A 15,922-nucleotide genomic window follows, 5' to 3' on the forward strand; every position below is an offset into this window, starting at 1 on the left:
TGGAATCTTTAAGGGGTGGATCCTATGGGAAGAACTTAGGTTATTTGGGATGCCTTTGAAGGGGACATTGGGACCCCAACCTCTTGTGCTCAGTCTTGCCTGTTTCCTGGCCTCCTTGAGGTGAGCAGGTTTGTTCTATGCACTCCTGCCGTGATGTGCCACCTCACCACAGGCCGACTAGTTATGGCGCCAAGCATCACTGGCTGAAAATTGTGGGACTGTGAGCCAAAATAAATCCTTTCCTCTTTGTAGGTTGACTGTCACATAACCATTCCAATCCCTGCCCTTTTGAGCTCTGATCCTGGGATCCAGACTGTGCAGACAGCCTAGTGGGTATTTACCTGTTTTGGATGCAGCCTCTGCGGCAAAGTCAGCCGCAAACTTCTTGAGGACCTCCGCACTGTCTTCCTTGACGAAGAGCCCGATGAAGTTAGAGGAGGTGTAGAGCTCCAGGGGCAGTGGGGCAGAGAACTTACATTTCCAGCGACTGACAGTAGTCTGCAGGGCCTCCCCCAGGGCATCCACCTTGCTGTCCTCACACTGGGGATGGAAAACAAGCAGGCTTCATTACAGCCCAGGGGAGAGAGAAGAAGCCTGCCACCCCTCAGCACTGAGTGTGTCTGTCCCCAGAGAGCTGAGGCTGATCACGCAATTACTTAACCAGCACTCCTGTCTACCAGGGAGGGAAGAGCTGCAGGCTCTCAATTAGCCAGACACTGATTATCCAGTGGGCAAATGAAACTAGGGAATGCATCATGACATCTCTCCCCTTGCTCTGTTGTGGCTCCTGGGAACCTTGCCAGACTGTCATGTGATTGGTTAAGCAGAAAAAGAAAGCCAGGGTTGGGGGCTGAGGTATTGGATAAAGGAAACACAATCTCAGAGGAGTAAATAGAAGCATGGTGACAATAGCTAGGAACAGTTCGATGTATACTTGAAAACTGTTAAAAGGTAGATTTTAGGGTTGGGATTTTAGGGTGCAGTGTTACAGTTCTTTCCTAGTATGCAAGAGGCCCTGAGCTCAACCCACAGACCCAAAGGAAAACAAGGAAAGGAAGGTGGTAGCTGGTCAAGTTCTTCAGCAAATTAACAATGATGCCAGGAAGTGTATATAGGATTAGCTCAATCAGCATTCTACAGTGTAAAACATACATCAAACAGTCATACTATATACCATAATCTGTCAATTAAATAAGAAGTCCTGGGCCTGGGGAGATGACTTGGAGGTTAAGAGCACTTGTTGCTCTTGCAGAGGTCCTCCATTCTGTTCCCAGCACCCACATGGTGGCTCACAACTGTCTGTAACTCCAGTTCCAGGGGATCTGATCAATACCCTGCTCTGGCCTCTGTGTGCACCAGGCATGAAAGCAGTGCACAGACATACATGTAGGCAAAACACCTATAAACATAAAATAAAATGTTTAAAAAATAAAACCTAGAGGTTGGAGTAGAAGACATGGCTTAGTTGGCAGAGCGCTTGCCTGGCACTCAGGAAGCTGAGATTCCATTTCATCTCCAACACCACATAAAATTGAATGGGGGCGGGGAATAAATGGGGTGTGTTAAGGTCACATCTGAAAACCCAGCACTGAGGAAGTGAAGAATAGTTTAAGGTTATCCTCAGCTATATTAAGTTCTAGGTTAGCCTGGGATACCTGAGACCCTGACCCCGGGCCCTGAAAAAGGAAGCAGGCTAGGGAGACAACTCAGTGCCAAGGAACACTTGTTCTGCAAGCGTGAGGACCTGAGTTCAAATCCCCGGGACCTACATAAAACATCAGACACTCTGGAGGTACTCATAAGCACAACACAGGAAGGCTGAGATGACTGGAGCCTGACAGCTTGCTAGCCAACCAGCCTATCCCCCCAAAATCGAGGTTCCAGTTCAGTCAGAGACCCTGTTTCAAGGGGATAAGACACAGGTGGAGAGAGGAAGCTGCCTGAGAGTCAAAGGAGGAGGAGTAGGGTGGGAGCAAACGAAGACACCAGAACACAGCCTCTGGGAGCTCTTTCAGCTGCTCCTTAGACAACTGCTGTCTCCACCTCCACTCCCATGATCTTTGGGGAAAAGGAAGAATAAGTCTGGGAGTGGTGATGTCATCCACCTACCCTCTTTGGAGGGCTGGGAGGAAGAATGAGAGTCTATAATACTTTTCTGCAAGATCCTGGCATGACTAAGAGGAAGTGACAATTGATTTAATTTTCAGAGTGACTTGCTAGAGACAAGGTGTTAGGAACATGCCTTCTACCTGAGACACACGCGAAGAGAGGCTATGTTCGGAGAGGAAAAAAACAAAGCAAAAATGTGTTTTGAAAATTGTTTGATAAGGCTACCATCCTGTTTTTGTGCGGAACAATGTGGGTAGGTCAACTCCATCACTGTGAGAGCACAAGTAAATGACATATACTTCAAACATCATAGTATGGAGGATTGACTTAGCCCCTAAATAAGCTTTCCCATAGACAGCTAGAGTGTGGAAGAGGAACTGTGGCAGGTGAGGGTTTATCTTTCAGTCTCTAGAAAAGTCTAGTAAGACCTTTGTGGTGCTGTCCATGTAGGTGGAATGGCTTTTCTTTATCTGTACCCACTTATTTTTCCCCCAGTCTCTCTGTTTCTTCCCCTGCCTGCATGGTGTCACATGCCTGTAATCACAGCACTTGGAAGGCTGAGGCAGGAGGATTGGGAGTTTCAGGTCATCCTCGGTGGTGTAGCAAGCTTGAAGTTGAGCTACCTAAAACTCTGTCTCACAAAATAAAAACAAAGGTGAAGAGCTCATTTGGAGTGCATGCCATGTAAGCGTGCATGAGGACGAAGCTCAACTGACAGAACCACTTAAAAAAGTTGGGTGTGGTAGCATGGGCTTGTAATCCCAGCATTAGGAGGCAGAAACAGGAAAATGTCTGGGACTTACTGGCTAGCCAGCCTAGACTCCTGGGTGAGTTCCAGACTAGACTACAAGGTGGATGGATGGCTTCTGAGAAACAACCCCTGAGGTGGATCTCTGGAATGGGGGTGGGGGGTTGGGGGGTGGGAGAGAGAGAGAGACAGAGACACACAGAGAGACAGAGACAGATGGGGCAGAGACAAAGAGAGACACAGAGTTCTTCCGGTCGTGGAAGTGCATGGTTGTCCTGATGCATGGTCAGGCATGTGGAGAGGCCCTTGCTATGGACCACAACAGCATGGACTCCTGTGAGGTCCGCCCAGTGTTGAGAGCTCCTGAGCATTTCCTGAGTCTTCTTGAACAGCTCCTATCGTAGGTCCGGGTCCCCGGGGGCTGTCTGAACACTGGATTGGGTGGGGAAACAGGGAATGTGATGCTGCTCACCATGAAGAACTGGCAGAGGGTGATATGGGGGAAGATGTTGTGAGCCTTGTTCTTCCCACAGATCTGCTTGGATTGCTGCCAGAAGTCCGAAAGCTTCTGGGCTAAAGGGCCGGTTGGGCGGAGGTAGAGGACATACTCCCGAGGCAGGGGGTCATCCAGGAAGGGGTCACCGACATGGGAGAACAACCTGTGTGAGAGAAGAGCACCCAGAAAGCCTCACTGAAGAACAGTGGACAAGGAGGAACAGAAGAGGCAGGCCCATCCCTCTCCACGCTTCCCCTCCTGGACCACAGGAGAAGGACTTCCATTGGAGCTGTAAAGACCCACCCTTTGTAGTTTACACTCCAAACCAACTCTAAGATGGAGAGAGACTTCTGTTCTCCAGCGAGTGGTATTGCCTCCTCATCCTACCCCCACCCCCACCCCCCAAAAAAAACTGAAGCTGCTCTCCAAGAAGCATCCTTGGGTTAATTCCAAATGCTGTCCCCACAGAGTAGTTTCCTTTCATACACTCCATCCTTCAGCTCCATCTATGCTGGGACTCCTGTACCTCCAAAGTAAAAGGAAGCTCCAGGAAGGTGGCCCATGGGCTTCTCTTGGAATGACATCCTGACAAATGATTAAGTAGGATGGTTTTCTAAATTGGCCAGCCTGGCATCCTCACACGTTCAGTGAATCTCCAAGTGTCTGGCAGGGCTCAGGTAAAGTGAGCCTCTATCTGGGAAGATTCTGAAAACCTTCAAACAGATCCAAGGAGATCCACACACCCTGGGGCCTGGGCAGAGGAGGCAGGCGACTTGATAAATGGGTCTGTCACATTTGGCTCATGCCCTCCTGGAAGGGTCCATTAGAAAAAGACCGCACACCCGCGCTCCTCACAGACACTCGGAGTTAATTACATGCTATTTTCTCAATTTCTTTATTTCATACCAACCAGTCACATGCTGCTTGAACGCTTCTTCCTCCTGTGGATGCCAGAGCTTTTTGTCTGCAAAAAGAAATCAAATATCTATTGTTGGTATTTTTAGCCTTCCTCTCAGCTTCTCTCGCTGGGGTGGAGTGGGCAGGGGGCGACATCAGAGTTTGCCTTCCCGGCACTGTCATGTAGCACAGGAAAGAAGCCTGCAGCAGGGGTCCCCAAGGGTCACAGGAAGGCAGATGGAAGTTAGGACTCATCATTAATTTCCATGTAATTAACATCGGATTTGCATGCAGCCTGACATCCCATACCATCTATTTTCAGTTGTTTCCACATTAGGGTTTTGTTTTCACTTCCCTAAAAGTTGTCATGTCTGTACTTCTCCTCAATCTTCACCCACTCATTTCCAATGGCCTAGATCCCCCTGCAGAGCAGATTCTTACTCACAACCCTTGATGGATGGGTGAGGAGGTGGAGCCAACGGACATGAAGATGTGGAGCTCAATGTCTCCAAGGACACTTGGATCAACTCACTTCCTCCTTCTCTATGTCCTATCCACCCAGGTGGATCCATCATCTCCAATTATGTCACAGACAACTTTGGGGACCATAATATTGGATAGAATAGAGATAGGGGGATACCGGCAGTTACTTCTGGAGAGATTGCTCACAGCCCTCCTCATGGTGAGTTGGTATGTACGAGAGACTCAAAGCTATGAGGCCCTGCACACAAGCTTTCAAAAAACACTACAAGGCCAAGTCTGCCAGAGCCACAGAGTTCTGGGTTCAGATCCAGCTCTGGTGCTGTTCCATGCTTCTTCCATGCATTCACGTCCACACACATACAGGTTCCTACTCACTCTCAACTGTTTCAGCAGCACTGTTCTGGGTGCTGGGAACGACATTCACATGGTCCCTGTCCCCATGGAATTCAGCCAAGTAGGCAGGAAGACAGGAGCTGAAAGCTAATTATCTGATTGCACTGGGGGCAAGAACAAAAAAGGGAGCTGGGTATGGTGGTACACACCTTTCATCCAGCACTGGGGGAAACAGAGATCAGCTTGGTCTTCATAGTGAATTCCAGGACTGCCAGGGCTACACGGTGAGACCTTGGCTCAATAATAGTAATAGTAGTGGTAGTAATAGCAATAGCAATGGAGGGAAAACTTGAGAGCCCTGACAACACACAGAGTCCAATGACAGCACCAAAGAGGGGCATTGTGAACTAGAAGCTATTGATTCCTGGGAGAAGGGGGTGGTGGCTGTGGTGGTGTAAGACACAGAGTGCCTGTTCTCTGTCATAGGATGTAGCAATGGATATACATGGAGTCTTAGGCAGTGCGGATACATCACAGGTGGCCAGTAAGCGATCATTTTCAAAACAAGTCATCAATAAGCAATCATTTTTGCCCCCCTTCCGTTACACTGACTTGGGGTCATTGGGAGAAGGGAAGGGAAGGAATTCAAATTGAACTGTCACTCTCTCCAAACATCCTTTTCCTGTTGGCCTGTGTCACCTGGGTCTTCTTTCTCTCATGACCCCTTCGTGGACCAATTAGAACAATGAGTACTGTGAGCCTCTGTGTCAACCTGGGAGGGATCTCAGTCATCATTTGTGAGCCCTGTTTCTTCAGTCCACCAAGGAAAGTTCCAGAGGAGAGAAGTGGAGAAATGGGCTTTTCAAAACAGTCTGCCTGAGGCACTGTAGAGCACAGGGCCTGGGGTTCTGTTACCAGCTGAGAGCTAAGTCAGGCCTGGCTTTCCTCCCAGCCTGGCTCCCCTGGGGCCCACTACCTGGACCAGCACTGTGAAAGACAGGCCTACCACTAAGATGAAGTCCCAGAGGGAAGAGGCAGATCCTGGAAAGAAAGGAATCTGGAAACATGGCGCTCTCACCCCCCTCACTATCACACACACCTTTGAAAGGTACTCCCCAGCTGTGACCCCACTGCCTCCCTATTTTAGGAAGAGAAGCCATGTATACACAAAAGCCCACCGGTTGTAGAGAGCTGGAGGCTAGAAACTCGAAAGAATTAAATATCCCCCAAAGGACTCATTGTTCCAAAAACAACTGGAATGAGGAAAACTCATTTTCAGCCCAGACAATGTGCTATTTATATAAAGCATCCAATCTCTCTTTCTAGCACCCTTCCCCCAATGAAATATATCGAACTGAAATTTAATTTATTTCTTTGGAGGAGCCACGAGAATCCTCGGGAAATGAGAGATCTAATTAAGTTACGGTCTCCCTAACTTAAAAGACTTATTTTGGAGAAGGTTCAAAGGGAAAGAACGGAGTGAGCTAATGAAAGATTTGAATGTGGTAAGTCTGCGATAAAGGTTAAGGAAACCAAACAGTTCCTTTTGGAGAAGACAAGACGGAAGGCTTTCATTCGATGGAAGGATATCACATCTAACACACCCTCTCTAGAGAGGGTTAGCAGTGTTGGCTACAGCACAAAGGGCCCAGGGACCTTGAGAAAGAACTGTCTTGAAGAAATATGTCTTAGACATTTTTAAACCTTTCTTTTCAGATTTATTTTATTTTATGTGTATGTTTTGTCTGCATGCATGTGTATGGACTATGTTCACGCTTGGAAGATGGCATTGGATCCCATAGAACTGGAGTTACAGATGACTGTGAGTCAGCATGTGTGGGTGCTGGGAAACAAACTCAGGTCCTCTGGAAGAGCAGCCAGTGCTTTTAACTGCTGAGCCATCTCTCCAGCACCCCATCCCTTTTTTGGGGGGTGGTGGTGGTGAGGTCAGAAGACAACTTGCAGGAGTTGGTTCTCTCCTTCCATAAGCAATTCAACTCAATTTATCAGGCTTTGTGGGGGATGCCTTTACCCACTGATCCCTAAATGTATTTCTAAAGGTTTCTAGAAAGTATTTATACATCTGAAGCAGAGTAGTGAAATTCCCTAGGAAGGGAAAACCCCATTCCTACGGGGCCTGGAGGCCCAAAGCAAGCTGGCTACAATGCGGATTGAGCATGTTCCCAGAACTCAGCCCACAGAACAGACAGACTCGGAACAGTGGCAGAAGACTTCCAGCTCAGCTCAGCTCAAGAGTTGCCATAGTGCGCCACCCCCACGGCCCACGCCCTGGGGCCAGTGCCAAGGGCAAGTGGGAGTGTGCGGAGTACAGCCAAGCATGTGTTCTGCTCGGAGCAACTCAGAGGCCGGCAGGGGGCTGACTTCAGAGTCTACTGGAGATCTCAGTAGATGGAGGGCTGCTCCTTCAGCCTGGAGTGTAGGAGTCCAGTCCCATCCTCAAGTCCCAGTGGGGCACAGCAGCAGGTAGGATGGCCTTGGTAGGATGGCCTCACCTGAGACCAGTAAGTGGGACAATCTGTGAGTTCCTGACATTCTGTCACATGGAACATCCGCGACCTAACTGACATCTAGCATTCATTTGTAGTTGGCTATGGAAAACAGCACCACGTCTCCTGACTATTAAGGAGGGGGACCAGCACAGGTGACAGAAAAGCAAGGGCTGATGGACAAGTCATACAGGCCACCTTGAGAGCCCTTGTCACTGGGAGGAGCCAGTAGTGCCACCAACTAACCACCTATGGTGGGCTCTGCTGGGAGTCCTCCCTTGTGCTGTCCTCCCACAGCTCCCAGCTTCCAGATTCTTCAGATCTTAGGATGTGGAGGTCACGCCCCAAGGTCATGCTTTAGAAGGAGGTTTACAAAGTTCCTGTTGGCTTGCCTGTGGCAGCATCTCTCCCTTCTTCTCCCTTTCTTCCTCACTTCAGCCCTTCTCTTTCTCCCAGTCCCCTCCCTCTTTCCTTCTTTTTGGTGCCCCCTCACCCACTGCCTGGAACTCTTCAGGAAATCAAATAAAAAGGAAAAGCCCAGCCTAAGGTCTGCAGTGCTGCTTTCTGATTGGCGGGCACCTTTCAGGCCTCTGGTTTCCTCAGCTGACCCAGGCTGGTGTCATTTCCAGACTCCACCATATGCTCTGTTCTCAGTTCCCTCAGACTATTCTCCATGTTACTCTAGAACAGTGGTTCTCAACCTTCCAAATGCTGTGACTCCTTAATACAGTTCCTCACGTTGTGGTGACCCCCAACCATAAAATTATTTTGTGGCTACTTCATAACTGTAATTTTGCTGCTGTGAATTATAAATCATGATGTAAACATCTATGATGCAGGACATCTGATATTCGACCCACAGGCTGAGAACTGCTGAGAAGAGACCGTGCTAAACATGAAAAGGAACCAGGAGATATCTTCAGTGTTCTGAGGGAAGTGGCAATCTTCTCCAACCCTTGGGTACCCTGTATACTACAAGCTCAAGCAGCATACTCACCAGAACTTGACTGGAATCCTCTATTTTAATGCCCTAGGAGTGGACCTCCCTCAGCTGCTACCCTGGTTCTGTGGAATCTCATTGTGGGCTCAGACCCTACTGCTAGTTCAGGTCCCTTGAACAGAACACCTACCAGGGTCTGAACAGTGACAGGTATACTGAGGGAGAAAGCAGTGGCCATGCTGGTAGAGGGTTCACAAGCAAGAGACATGCAAAGGTATAGCTGTGTTGGATATCCAGTACCCAAAACTTTGCTTCTTAGCTTGACTGTGACTTCTGTCTGTCTGTCTATCTGCCCATAACCTAGACATTTCTTTTTGAGTTACAACTGAGATCTGCTTTCCTGTCCAAAGATGATCTTCTGCTATTAACTGAGTGACAGTCAAGGTTATTAAACAATAAACACATCCCTAACACAGGGGACAGGTTAGCCTGGACCTGAGGTCCTCTGTGGTAAGCCATCCCTCTTAGGCCTTCAGAGGTATAGCTTATGACTCAGCTACCTGACACCCAGTATAAACCAGAAGGAAATACACTGAATGTATTCCCTCAAAAGAGTAAAACCTTGGTTCAGTGAATACAAAATGAACTTACTGAACTTCCTAGCTGCAGACTGAGTCACCCTTATCCAAAATGCCAGAAGTGCTTCCAATCTTGCAGTATTTTGGCTTTGAGGATATTTGCAAACACTAACAGTTGAGCACCATAAATCTGAAGACCTGAAATCCAAAATGGCTGAAAACACAAAGCATCGTGGAACTCAGAGAGGTGTAGATTTTGGATCCTTTTGGAATCCAGATCTGGGGCTTAGAGATGCTTTTCTCTAGTGTACTGAGCAGCTCTCGGACAGATATACAGCCTCAGCACCTCCCTTACCCCCACCCCAACCCATTCTTGTGCTCCAGTTGTCTACGTTCAAAAGACCTATTTGTGAAGAAAAGAGAAGATACAAGGCCAAGTACAGAATCCTCCTAGTGGATAAAACACCCCATATATCCAGAATTAAATTAATTTTATCTCCTCTCCATGTCACCAAGACAACCTTACATTCTAGAAATATTTAATATGAACTCCAAGATGTTAAAAAAAATTCTCAACCTGCAGGATAGCAATTGTTAATTTTTTCACACCTAACACATTTAATTGAATTAAAATATGGTCCAATTAACCAGTGACTCTGCTCAAAATAAGTTTAATAGTCTGTGCCATCCTGGGAAGACATAGGTGGAGTCAGTTCTGTTTCTCAGTAGGAGAGTCTAAACATACAATGAAGCCAGTGGTGCTATAAGGGACAATGGAGGGATACCTTCAGAGCATTATCTGTGCAAACAAAGGCTGTTTTGGAGGTAGAGTCTCACTTAGCCCAAGGATGACTTTGGACTTCTGGTCCTCTTGGCCTATCCCTCCTGATGGTGAGATTTTAGGATGCACCATCACACAGGTTTTATGGATGTGTGTGCATAGGCTTTTTGCCTGAATGCATATAGGTGCACCATGTGTGTGCCTGCTGACCACAGAGGCCAGAAGAGGGAATTAGATGCCCAGGAAGTGGAGTTACAGATGGTTGTGAGCTACTACATGGTGCTGGGAGTCCACTTATGTGGTATGGGGCCTGGAATCCAGTGCTTTGTGCAAACAAGGCAAACACTCACAGCTGCATTCTTAGCCCCAAAACAAGGTGGATGACTCCTTAGGAATGACATGTGAGATTGACCTCTCCTCTTCACATGTGGGTACATATATTCTATATACCTGCAAACATACACTTACATGTATGCACACACGAACATACATATACACTAGCCAAGAGATGTCCAGATCAATGTGTTAACACCACGATCCTTACCCCAAAGTAGCCAGGTGGAAAGAGACAGAGCTTAAGGATGTGGGAACTCCCACTGGGGTAGGTTACATGTGATCTGTACCTTAGAGAAAGGTCTATTAGTAGAAACTGTAGCTGTTTAGCTGACTGCAATGGAAAGATCTAGATCAGGCAGTGGTCGCCAAAGTGGTCACTTTTAGTGACTTTTAGTCTGTTAAACTTCCTCTTGTAAGGTACAACTCACCACAAGAACAAAACTGTCATTCTTCCAAAAACACAGTTGAAGCATCCCTCATCACAAACTGTCAGATTTCAGAGGTGTTTCTGGGGTTTGGGAATGGTTATTTGCACAAACATGGCTGGGTTACTGCTGTGTTCATGGCTCTGCTTGCTAGGAACAGCCCCCACTAAGATGAACACACATGCCTGTTGTTAATCACTGAAACTAGCAGCCCAGAGCTGGTTTACCCAAAACTTCCCTAATCTCTGGCCTTTCTGGGTGCAAGTCAGTAGATTGACAGTTATCGCTTGTCATCTGTCATTTCCTCATGAAGATAAAAGGAGGTGAAAGATTGTGCAGAGTTAAGATGGCCTTTCTGGACTCTACCCTATCATCTTCCCTGGCCTATTGGGGTTCCAAATACCCATACCCCATCTCTCCTTTCCTTTGAGACAGGGCCTCACTATGTAGCCCTGGCTGTCCTGGAATTCACTGTAGACCAGGCTGGCCTTGAACTCAAAGATTTGCCTGACTCTTCCTCCCTGGTGCTGGGATTAAAGGACTCATAATAGATTGAGCATACCTTATCAAAACATTTGAAATCCAAAATGTTCTAAAACTCTCAAATTTTGAGTATCATGCCAAAGCTTAAGAAAGTTGAACTTTTATGCTGGTCAGTGGTGGCACATGCCTTTAGTCTCAGTACTTGGGAGGCAGAGGCAGGTAGATCTCTGTGAATTTGAGGTTAGCCTGGTCTACAGAGTGAGTTCCAGGACAGCCAGTACTTTTACACAGAGACACTCCAGTTTGGTGTTTAGTTTTCATGTTTTCAAATGTGTGTGTGTGTGTGTGTGAGAGAGAGAGAGAGAGAGAGAGAGAGAGAGAGAGAGAGAGAGAGAGAGAGAGAGAGAGAGAGAGAGAGAAGCCCTCAGGAAGATTGACAAAGAAAGGAATGATGCCCTCAAAGTATTTTGAGGACCCCCAGGCACTGAAAGTGATGGTTATCCCTTGACTGCAGGGAGCTTGCCATCAACCTGCCCTTCCCTTGATGTTTGAGGGAATCATCTTTTCTTCCAGACAACATGAGTTTCCTGGTTGTCCAATGGCATCTGAGCTCAGAAAGTTCGTTCCTGAGTTCAACCTTGTGAGTTCACTGTTCTCTAACTGATCCTGCCCTTCTGTACCTGGTCTCTCTTTCCTACACAATAAAGATGTTCATTCTATCATATTCACACAAGGGAGTCCAGCTACTTGCTGAGAATGGAGGTAGTTCTACTGAACAAACTCATCCCCCGAGCCTTGGTGCATGTCCCTGTGGGGTTTCCCAGGGGGCTTTGAGAGGGCAGGAGAGAGGCCTGTCAATAAGCATCAACTGTAATGGGCAGACCCATTTCCGTCGGAGGAAATGCACCTAATGGAGAAAGATGTATTGATCCTAACGGCCTGTGTCAGAGCCAGGCTCCCAGTGGAGAGCCCTTTCAGTCAGCCCGGGGTTAATGGCCTGGCTGTATCTAATAATCAATGCCATAGCAAGCCTTTGGCCATTGCCTCCAAGGCCAGCCAACGGGGAGGAAAATGCACTGAACTTTTTCACAGAACCCATCAGAGAAAGAAAAAAAGATGAGCTATTATTTGGGGCATTTGGGCGCACAGGCCCTCCCCAGAGAACTCCAATGAGGTGAAGCCTCCCTGTCCGCAAGCCCTCCATCAAGCAGCCTTCTCAGGGGGTGGTTAGCAGGAAAAAAAATGTTGTTTAGGTTGCCAGTGTGTTTATGTGGCAGAGCCCAGCAGCCCAGATGGGAGGCCTTGTTTTGTTCTTGCTAGAAAGAGCAGGGAGGCAGCAGTTTGTAATTGGGAAACCAGCCATTAGACCATGGGTGGCGACATCACAAACACACTTCCCCACACTTTGAGGTGTCTCCAGCTATTCCTTTCCTCCCACATCATGGGGTGGGGGTTGCAGAGAGGCACAGGTGTGCTTGTCTGCTGTGTCAAAAAGCTCATTACTGGGAACCAAATTCTTTCTAGCTGGAAGACGACAGTGGGCAAGTTATTGCTCCTCAAGACTCAATTTCTGAATTTCTGAAGTTGGGGTAACTATGCCCACTTCTCTGGGAAGGCTCACAGTTAAGATCAGGTAATGCATTTGAAGAGCTCAGTGTGGTGTCTTGCATATATTAGACATTGAACAAAAATAACATCTGCACACACGCCTGTGCCTATTAGCCCATCAATCTTCACAGTTTTCCAAGGATAAATGGAAGTTCTATGCTAATAGAAGTATTTCAAGGTCGGCTGCTCAGTGACCCAGATTCCTTCTCTGCTGAAACCATCTATATTCTGGTACGGTCTTGAGAGTGTTTCAGATTTGGCAAGAGAGAAAAGCTTTCTAGATAGCACAAGGAAAGGGGCCATGATGGAAAACAAATGGTGCTGAGGGATGCTACAGAAAAATCTAAGAGGAGAATGGATGACCCAGGCTACCCAAGAATGGCGCATAGATACAATTAGGAGGAAAGTGATGGGTCACTAAGAGGTTGTGAATGGGGGAAAAACAATGGGTCAGCAACATGGCCCACCACCTCAATCATCCAGGCCAGCACTGCAGGTGGCCATGTGCCCAAGCATAGATCTAAAGAGAGGCGTGGGTGGGACCTAAAGAGAGGAGTGGGTGGGACTGGTGAGGTGTTCAGTGGGTAAAGGGATGCACAAACATGGGCATCAGAGTTTGGATCCCCAGCACCCACATAAACGGCAGGCAGATGACAAATGTCTCCTTTCCCAGCACAGGAAGATGGAGACAGGATGATTACGTGGCCTCACTAGTCAGTTAGTTTAGCTGATCCATGAACTTCAAGTTCAAAAAATAAGGATGGATTTGACAGAGGAAGATGCTTGGGGTTGACCCGTGGCTTGCACATGCTCAGTCGTGCAAGCACACATGCGCACAAGTACACCTCAGATCTGAAGGCACCATAGGCCTCTTTATGAGGGCTATGCAGAGTCGTGTCACACTGGAATATCTTCTTAGAAAGAGTGTAAGGGCTTCCAAAAGTTCAGTCCATTGCACAAGCCAAACTACTAGTATTATCCCCTGGGAATCTGAGGCTCAGAAGAGACTGCTGCCTTGTCCCAAGGAAGCCAGAGGCACCATGACCCAGGAATGAGATGACAGATATTGACATTCAGCCCAGTCCCCTGCCCACAGCAGGTGCTCAATAAATAAGGCCACAGTTCTCACTTTATGACTCTTCTATATAGGAATCTACTATTTCTGCAGGCTTTCCCACGCTTTTCTGTGGAGAGGTTTCTGAGTGTAAGATGTAAGTTAGTTCTTTAACTATCCCCTGGGCTCAAGGTCACACTTAAGGTGATCATCTTTTCAGTCTCATCAGCCAAGGAGGTTCTATAGGATATCATGGAGACCAGGCTGCCCCGGAGCAACAGTGATGGACAGTGTTGAGAGTCATGCCAACCCTACAGAGGACAGCCAAACTGATTTGGGAGAAATGTCCACTGAATAATAAAGACCATGTCCCTACAGGGTGCTGTGGAGAGTGGGGGGTGAATGCAGACTCACAGAGTTCCCAGAAGTAACTCAGGCTGACAGCCCTGGGGAGTGGATTTAAAGAAAGATGCAGAGAACCCCTCAGGCCAGAAAAGGAAGGAGCCAGGGAACATGTTACCCCAGCATGGGGATGGAGTCAAAGCTGTGCTAAAGATACTTCCATAATCATTTCTGGTGTCCTCCTAAAAGCCCCATAGATCTAGAGCAGCCAGCCATTATAATTTCACAGACATACAAAAGGAGGCATCAGAGAGGCGAACAGACATGCCCAGAACTACTCATTAGCTCAAGGAACAGGCAAGACTAGAACCTACATCTTCTTGTGTGGGGTCTGAGGTATGTCTGGAGCTCAGAGTGAAAGTGGGAGAGAATTACAGGAGCTGGGATTGCAAGCAGAGAGAAGTCCACCGCCGCCCCCCCCCCCCCCCCGCAATCCCACACCAGGGAATGGCAGACCCTGGAGGACCGATGAAAAAGAGTCATTTCAGGTTGCAGATGACAACAGAGACTAATTTCTCTTCCCCTACCATCCCCACCTCCTCATTCTCTAACCACTAGAATCAGCTAAAAATACTTCAGCGAGGATGGGGTTAGTCCTCCTGAAGTGGTTTCATCCCAGAGCTGCAGAAGAGGCTGTGTGACTCACAGCTGCACTGGGTCAGAGGAGCGCAGACTAGACAGAGTCCTTGTCTTCCTAGGATGCCTATGGATTAGTCACCGATAGCTAAGCCACGGAGCACATGCGGGGCCAGGTGCTATGCAGGTCATTTCACATGCAAACAGTCTCAGTAAACCCCTCTCCCATCCTCCAGGGCAGGTACTAGTAGGTTTTCATACTAGGAAAAGTGAGGTTTGAGGAGATGGTATAACCTGGCTGGGTCATACAGATGAAAAGACAAGGGGGGGTGTCACTGCGGAGTCCTCCAGGAATCAGTGCAGGTGATGGGGGTCGGGGCCAACAGTGACTGCTCTGTTTCTAGGTGTGACAATGTAAAGTAAAGGATGATCTAAAATGGACTTCCTACAAGACACAATGGTATTGCTTTAACATTCAATCGCTTGTCTGCTCACTCACTCATTCATTCAAGCATCCCCCGACAAGCAAGTATTCTGCCAAAGTCTGTCTGTCACCAGATGCTGTGTTAAGGACTGAGCATGCACAGACAGGGAAACATGGCTTCTGCACTTGGGGAGACCACCCAAAGCCAGTTCAATAAATAGGTATAAGAAAGGGAAGGAGGGGCAGTGATGGCATAATCCCAGCACTCAGGAGGCAGAGGCAGGAGGATCTCTCTGAGTTTGAGATCAGTCTGGTCTACAGAGTGATTTCCAGGACAGCCAGGGCTACACAGAGAAACCCTGTCTCAAAAAAACCAAAAGGGGGAAGAGACAACACTATCAGAATACCTGTTACACGATGTACAGATGTTGCTTCATGTAATTTTTAGTTTTTTCTCTTTCCTTTCTTTTTAAAGAATATATTTACTCTTTGACAATTTCATGCATGCATATCTTGATCATATTCAACTCAAATCCCTTCTCCCACTGTCTCCCTTCTTTTGTCCCCTTTTCCTCTTCCTCCTCCTCAGAGCATCTTCATTTAAAAATAATCTACTGAATGCAGTTATTGTTGCCTGTATGGGTGTTCATGTAGAACCATCCATAGGAGCACGGACAACCTTCTAGCAGTCCTAACCCTGAAAAATGACTACCTGTTCCCCATCAGCTGTCAATTGCCAATA

General features: G+C 47.6%; 1 protein-coding gene across 4 annotated transcripts in view; it reads right to left on the minus strand.

Annotated features, from left to right (window-relative positions):
* The window catches only part of LOC103158664 (ubiquitin-associated and SH3 domain-containing protein B), a 139,464-nt gene that overhangs the window by 33,494 nt on the left and 90,048 nt on the right, over positions 1-15,922 (minus strand). For 3 of the 4 annotated variants that reach the window (XM_027411873.2, XM_027411874.2, XM_035443593.1), the window contains 3 exons: positions 4,264-4,317; positions 3,330-3,516; positions 342-540 (listed from right to left, as the gene is read on the minus strand). In XM_027411873.2, coding sequence (XP_027267674.1) covers positions 342-540; positions 3,330-3,516; positions 4,264-4,317 — 440 coding nt within the window. Of the gene's footprint in view, positions 1-341; positions 541-3,329; positions 3,517-4,259; positions 4,318-15,922 lie in introns of all 4 variants that reach the window. The other variant, XM_027411872.2, reaches the window with a different exon arrangement.

The sequence above is a fragment of the Cricetulus griseus genome, chromosome 4 (assembly GCF_003668045.3).
Source record: "Cricetulus griseus strain 17A/GY chromosome 4, alternate assembly CriGri-PICRH-1.0, whole genome shotgun sequence".
Taxonomy (NCBI): domain Eukaryota; kingdom Metazoa; phylum Chordata; class Mammalia; order Rodentia; family Cricetidae; genus Cricetulus; species Cricetulus griseus.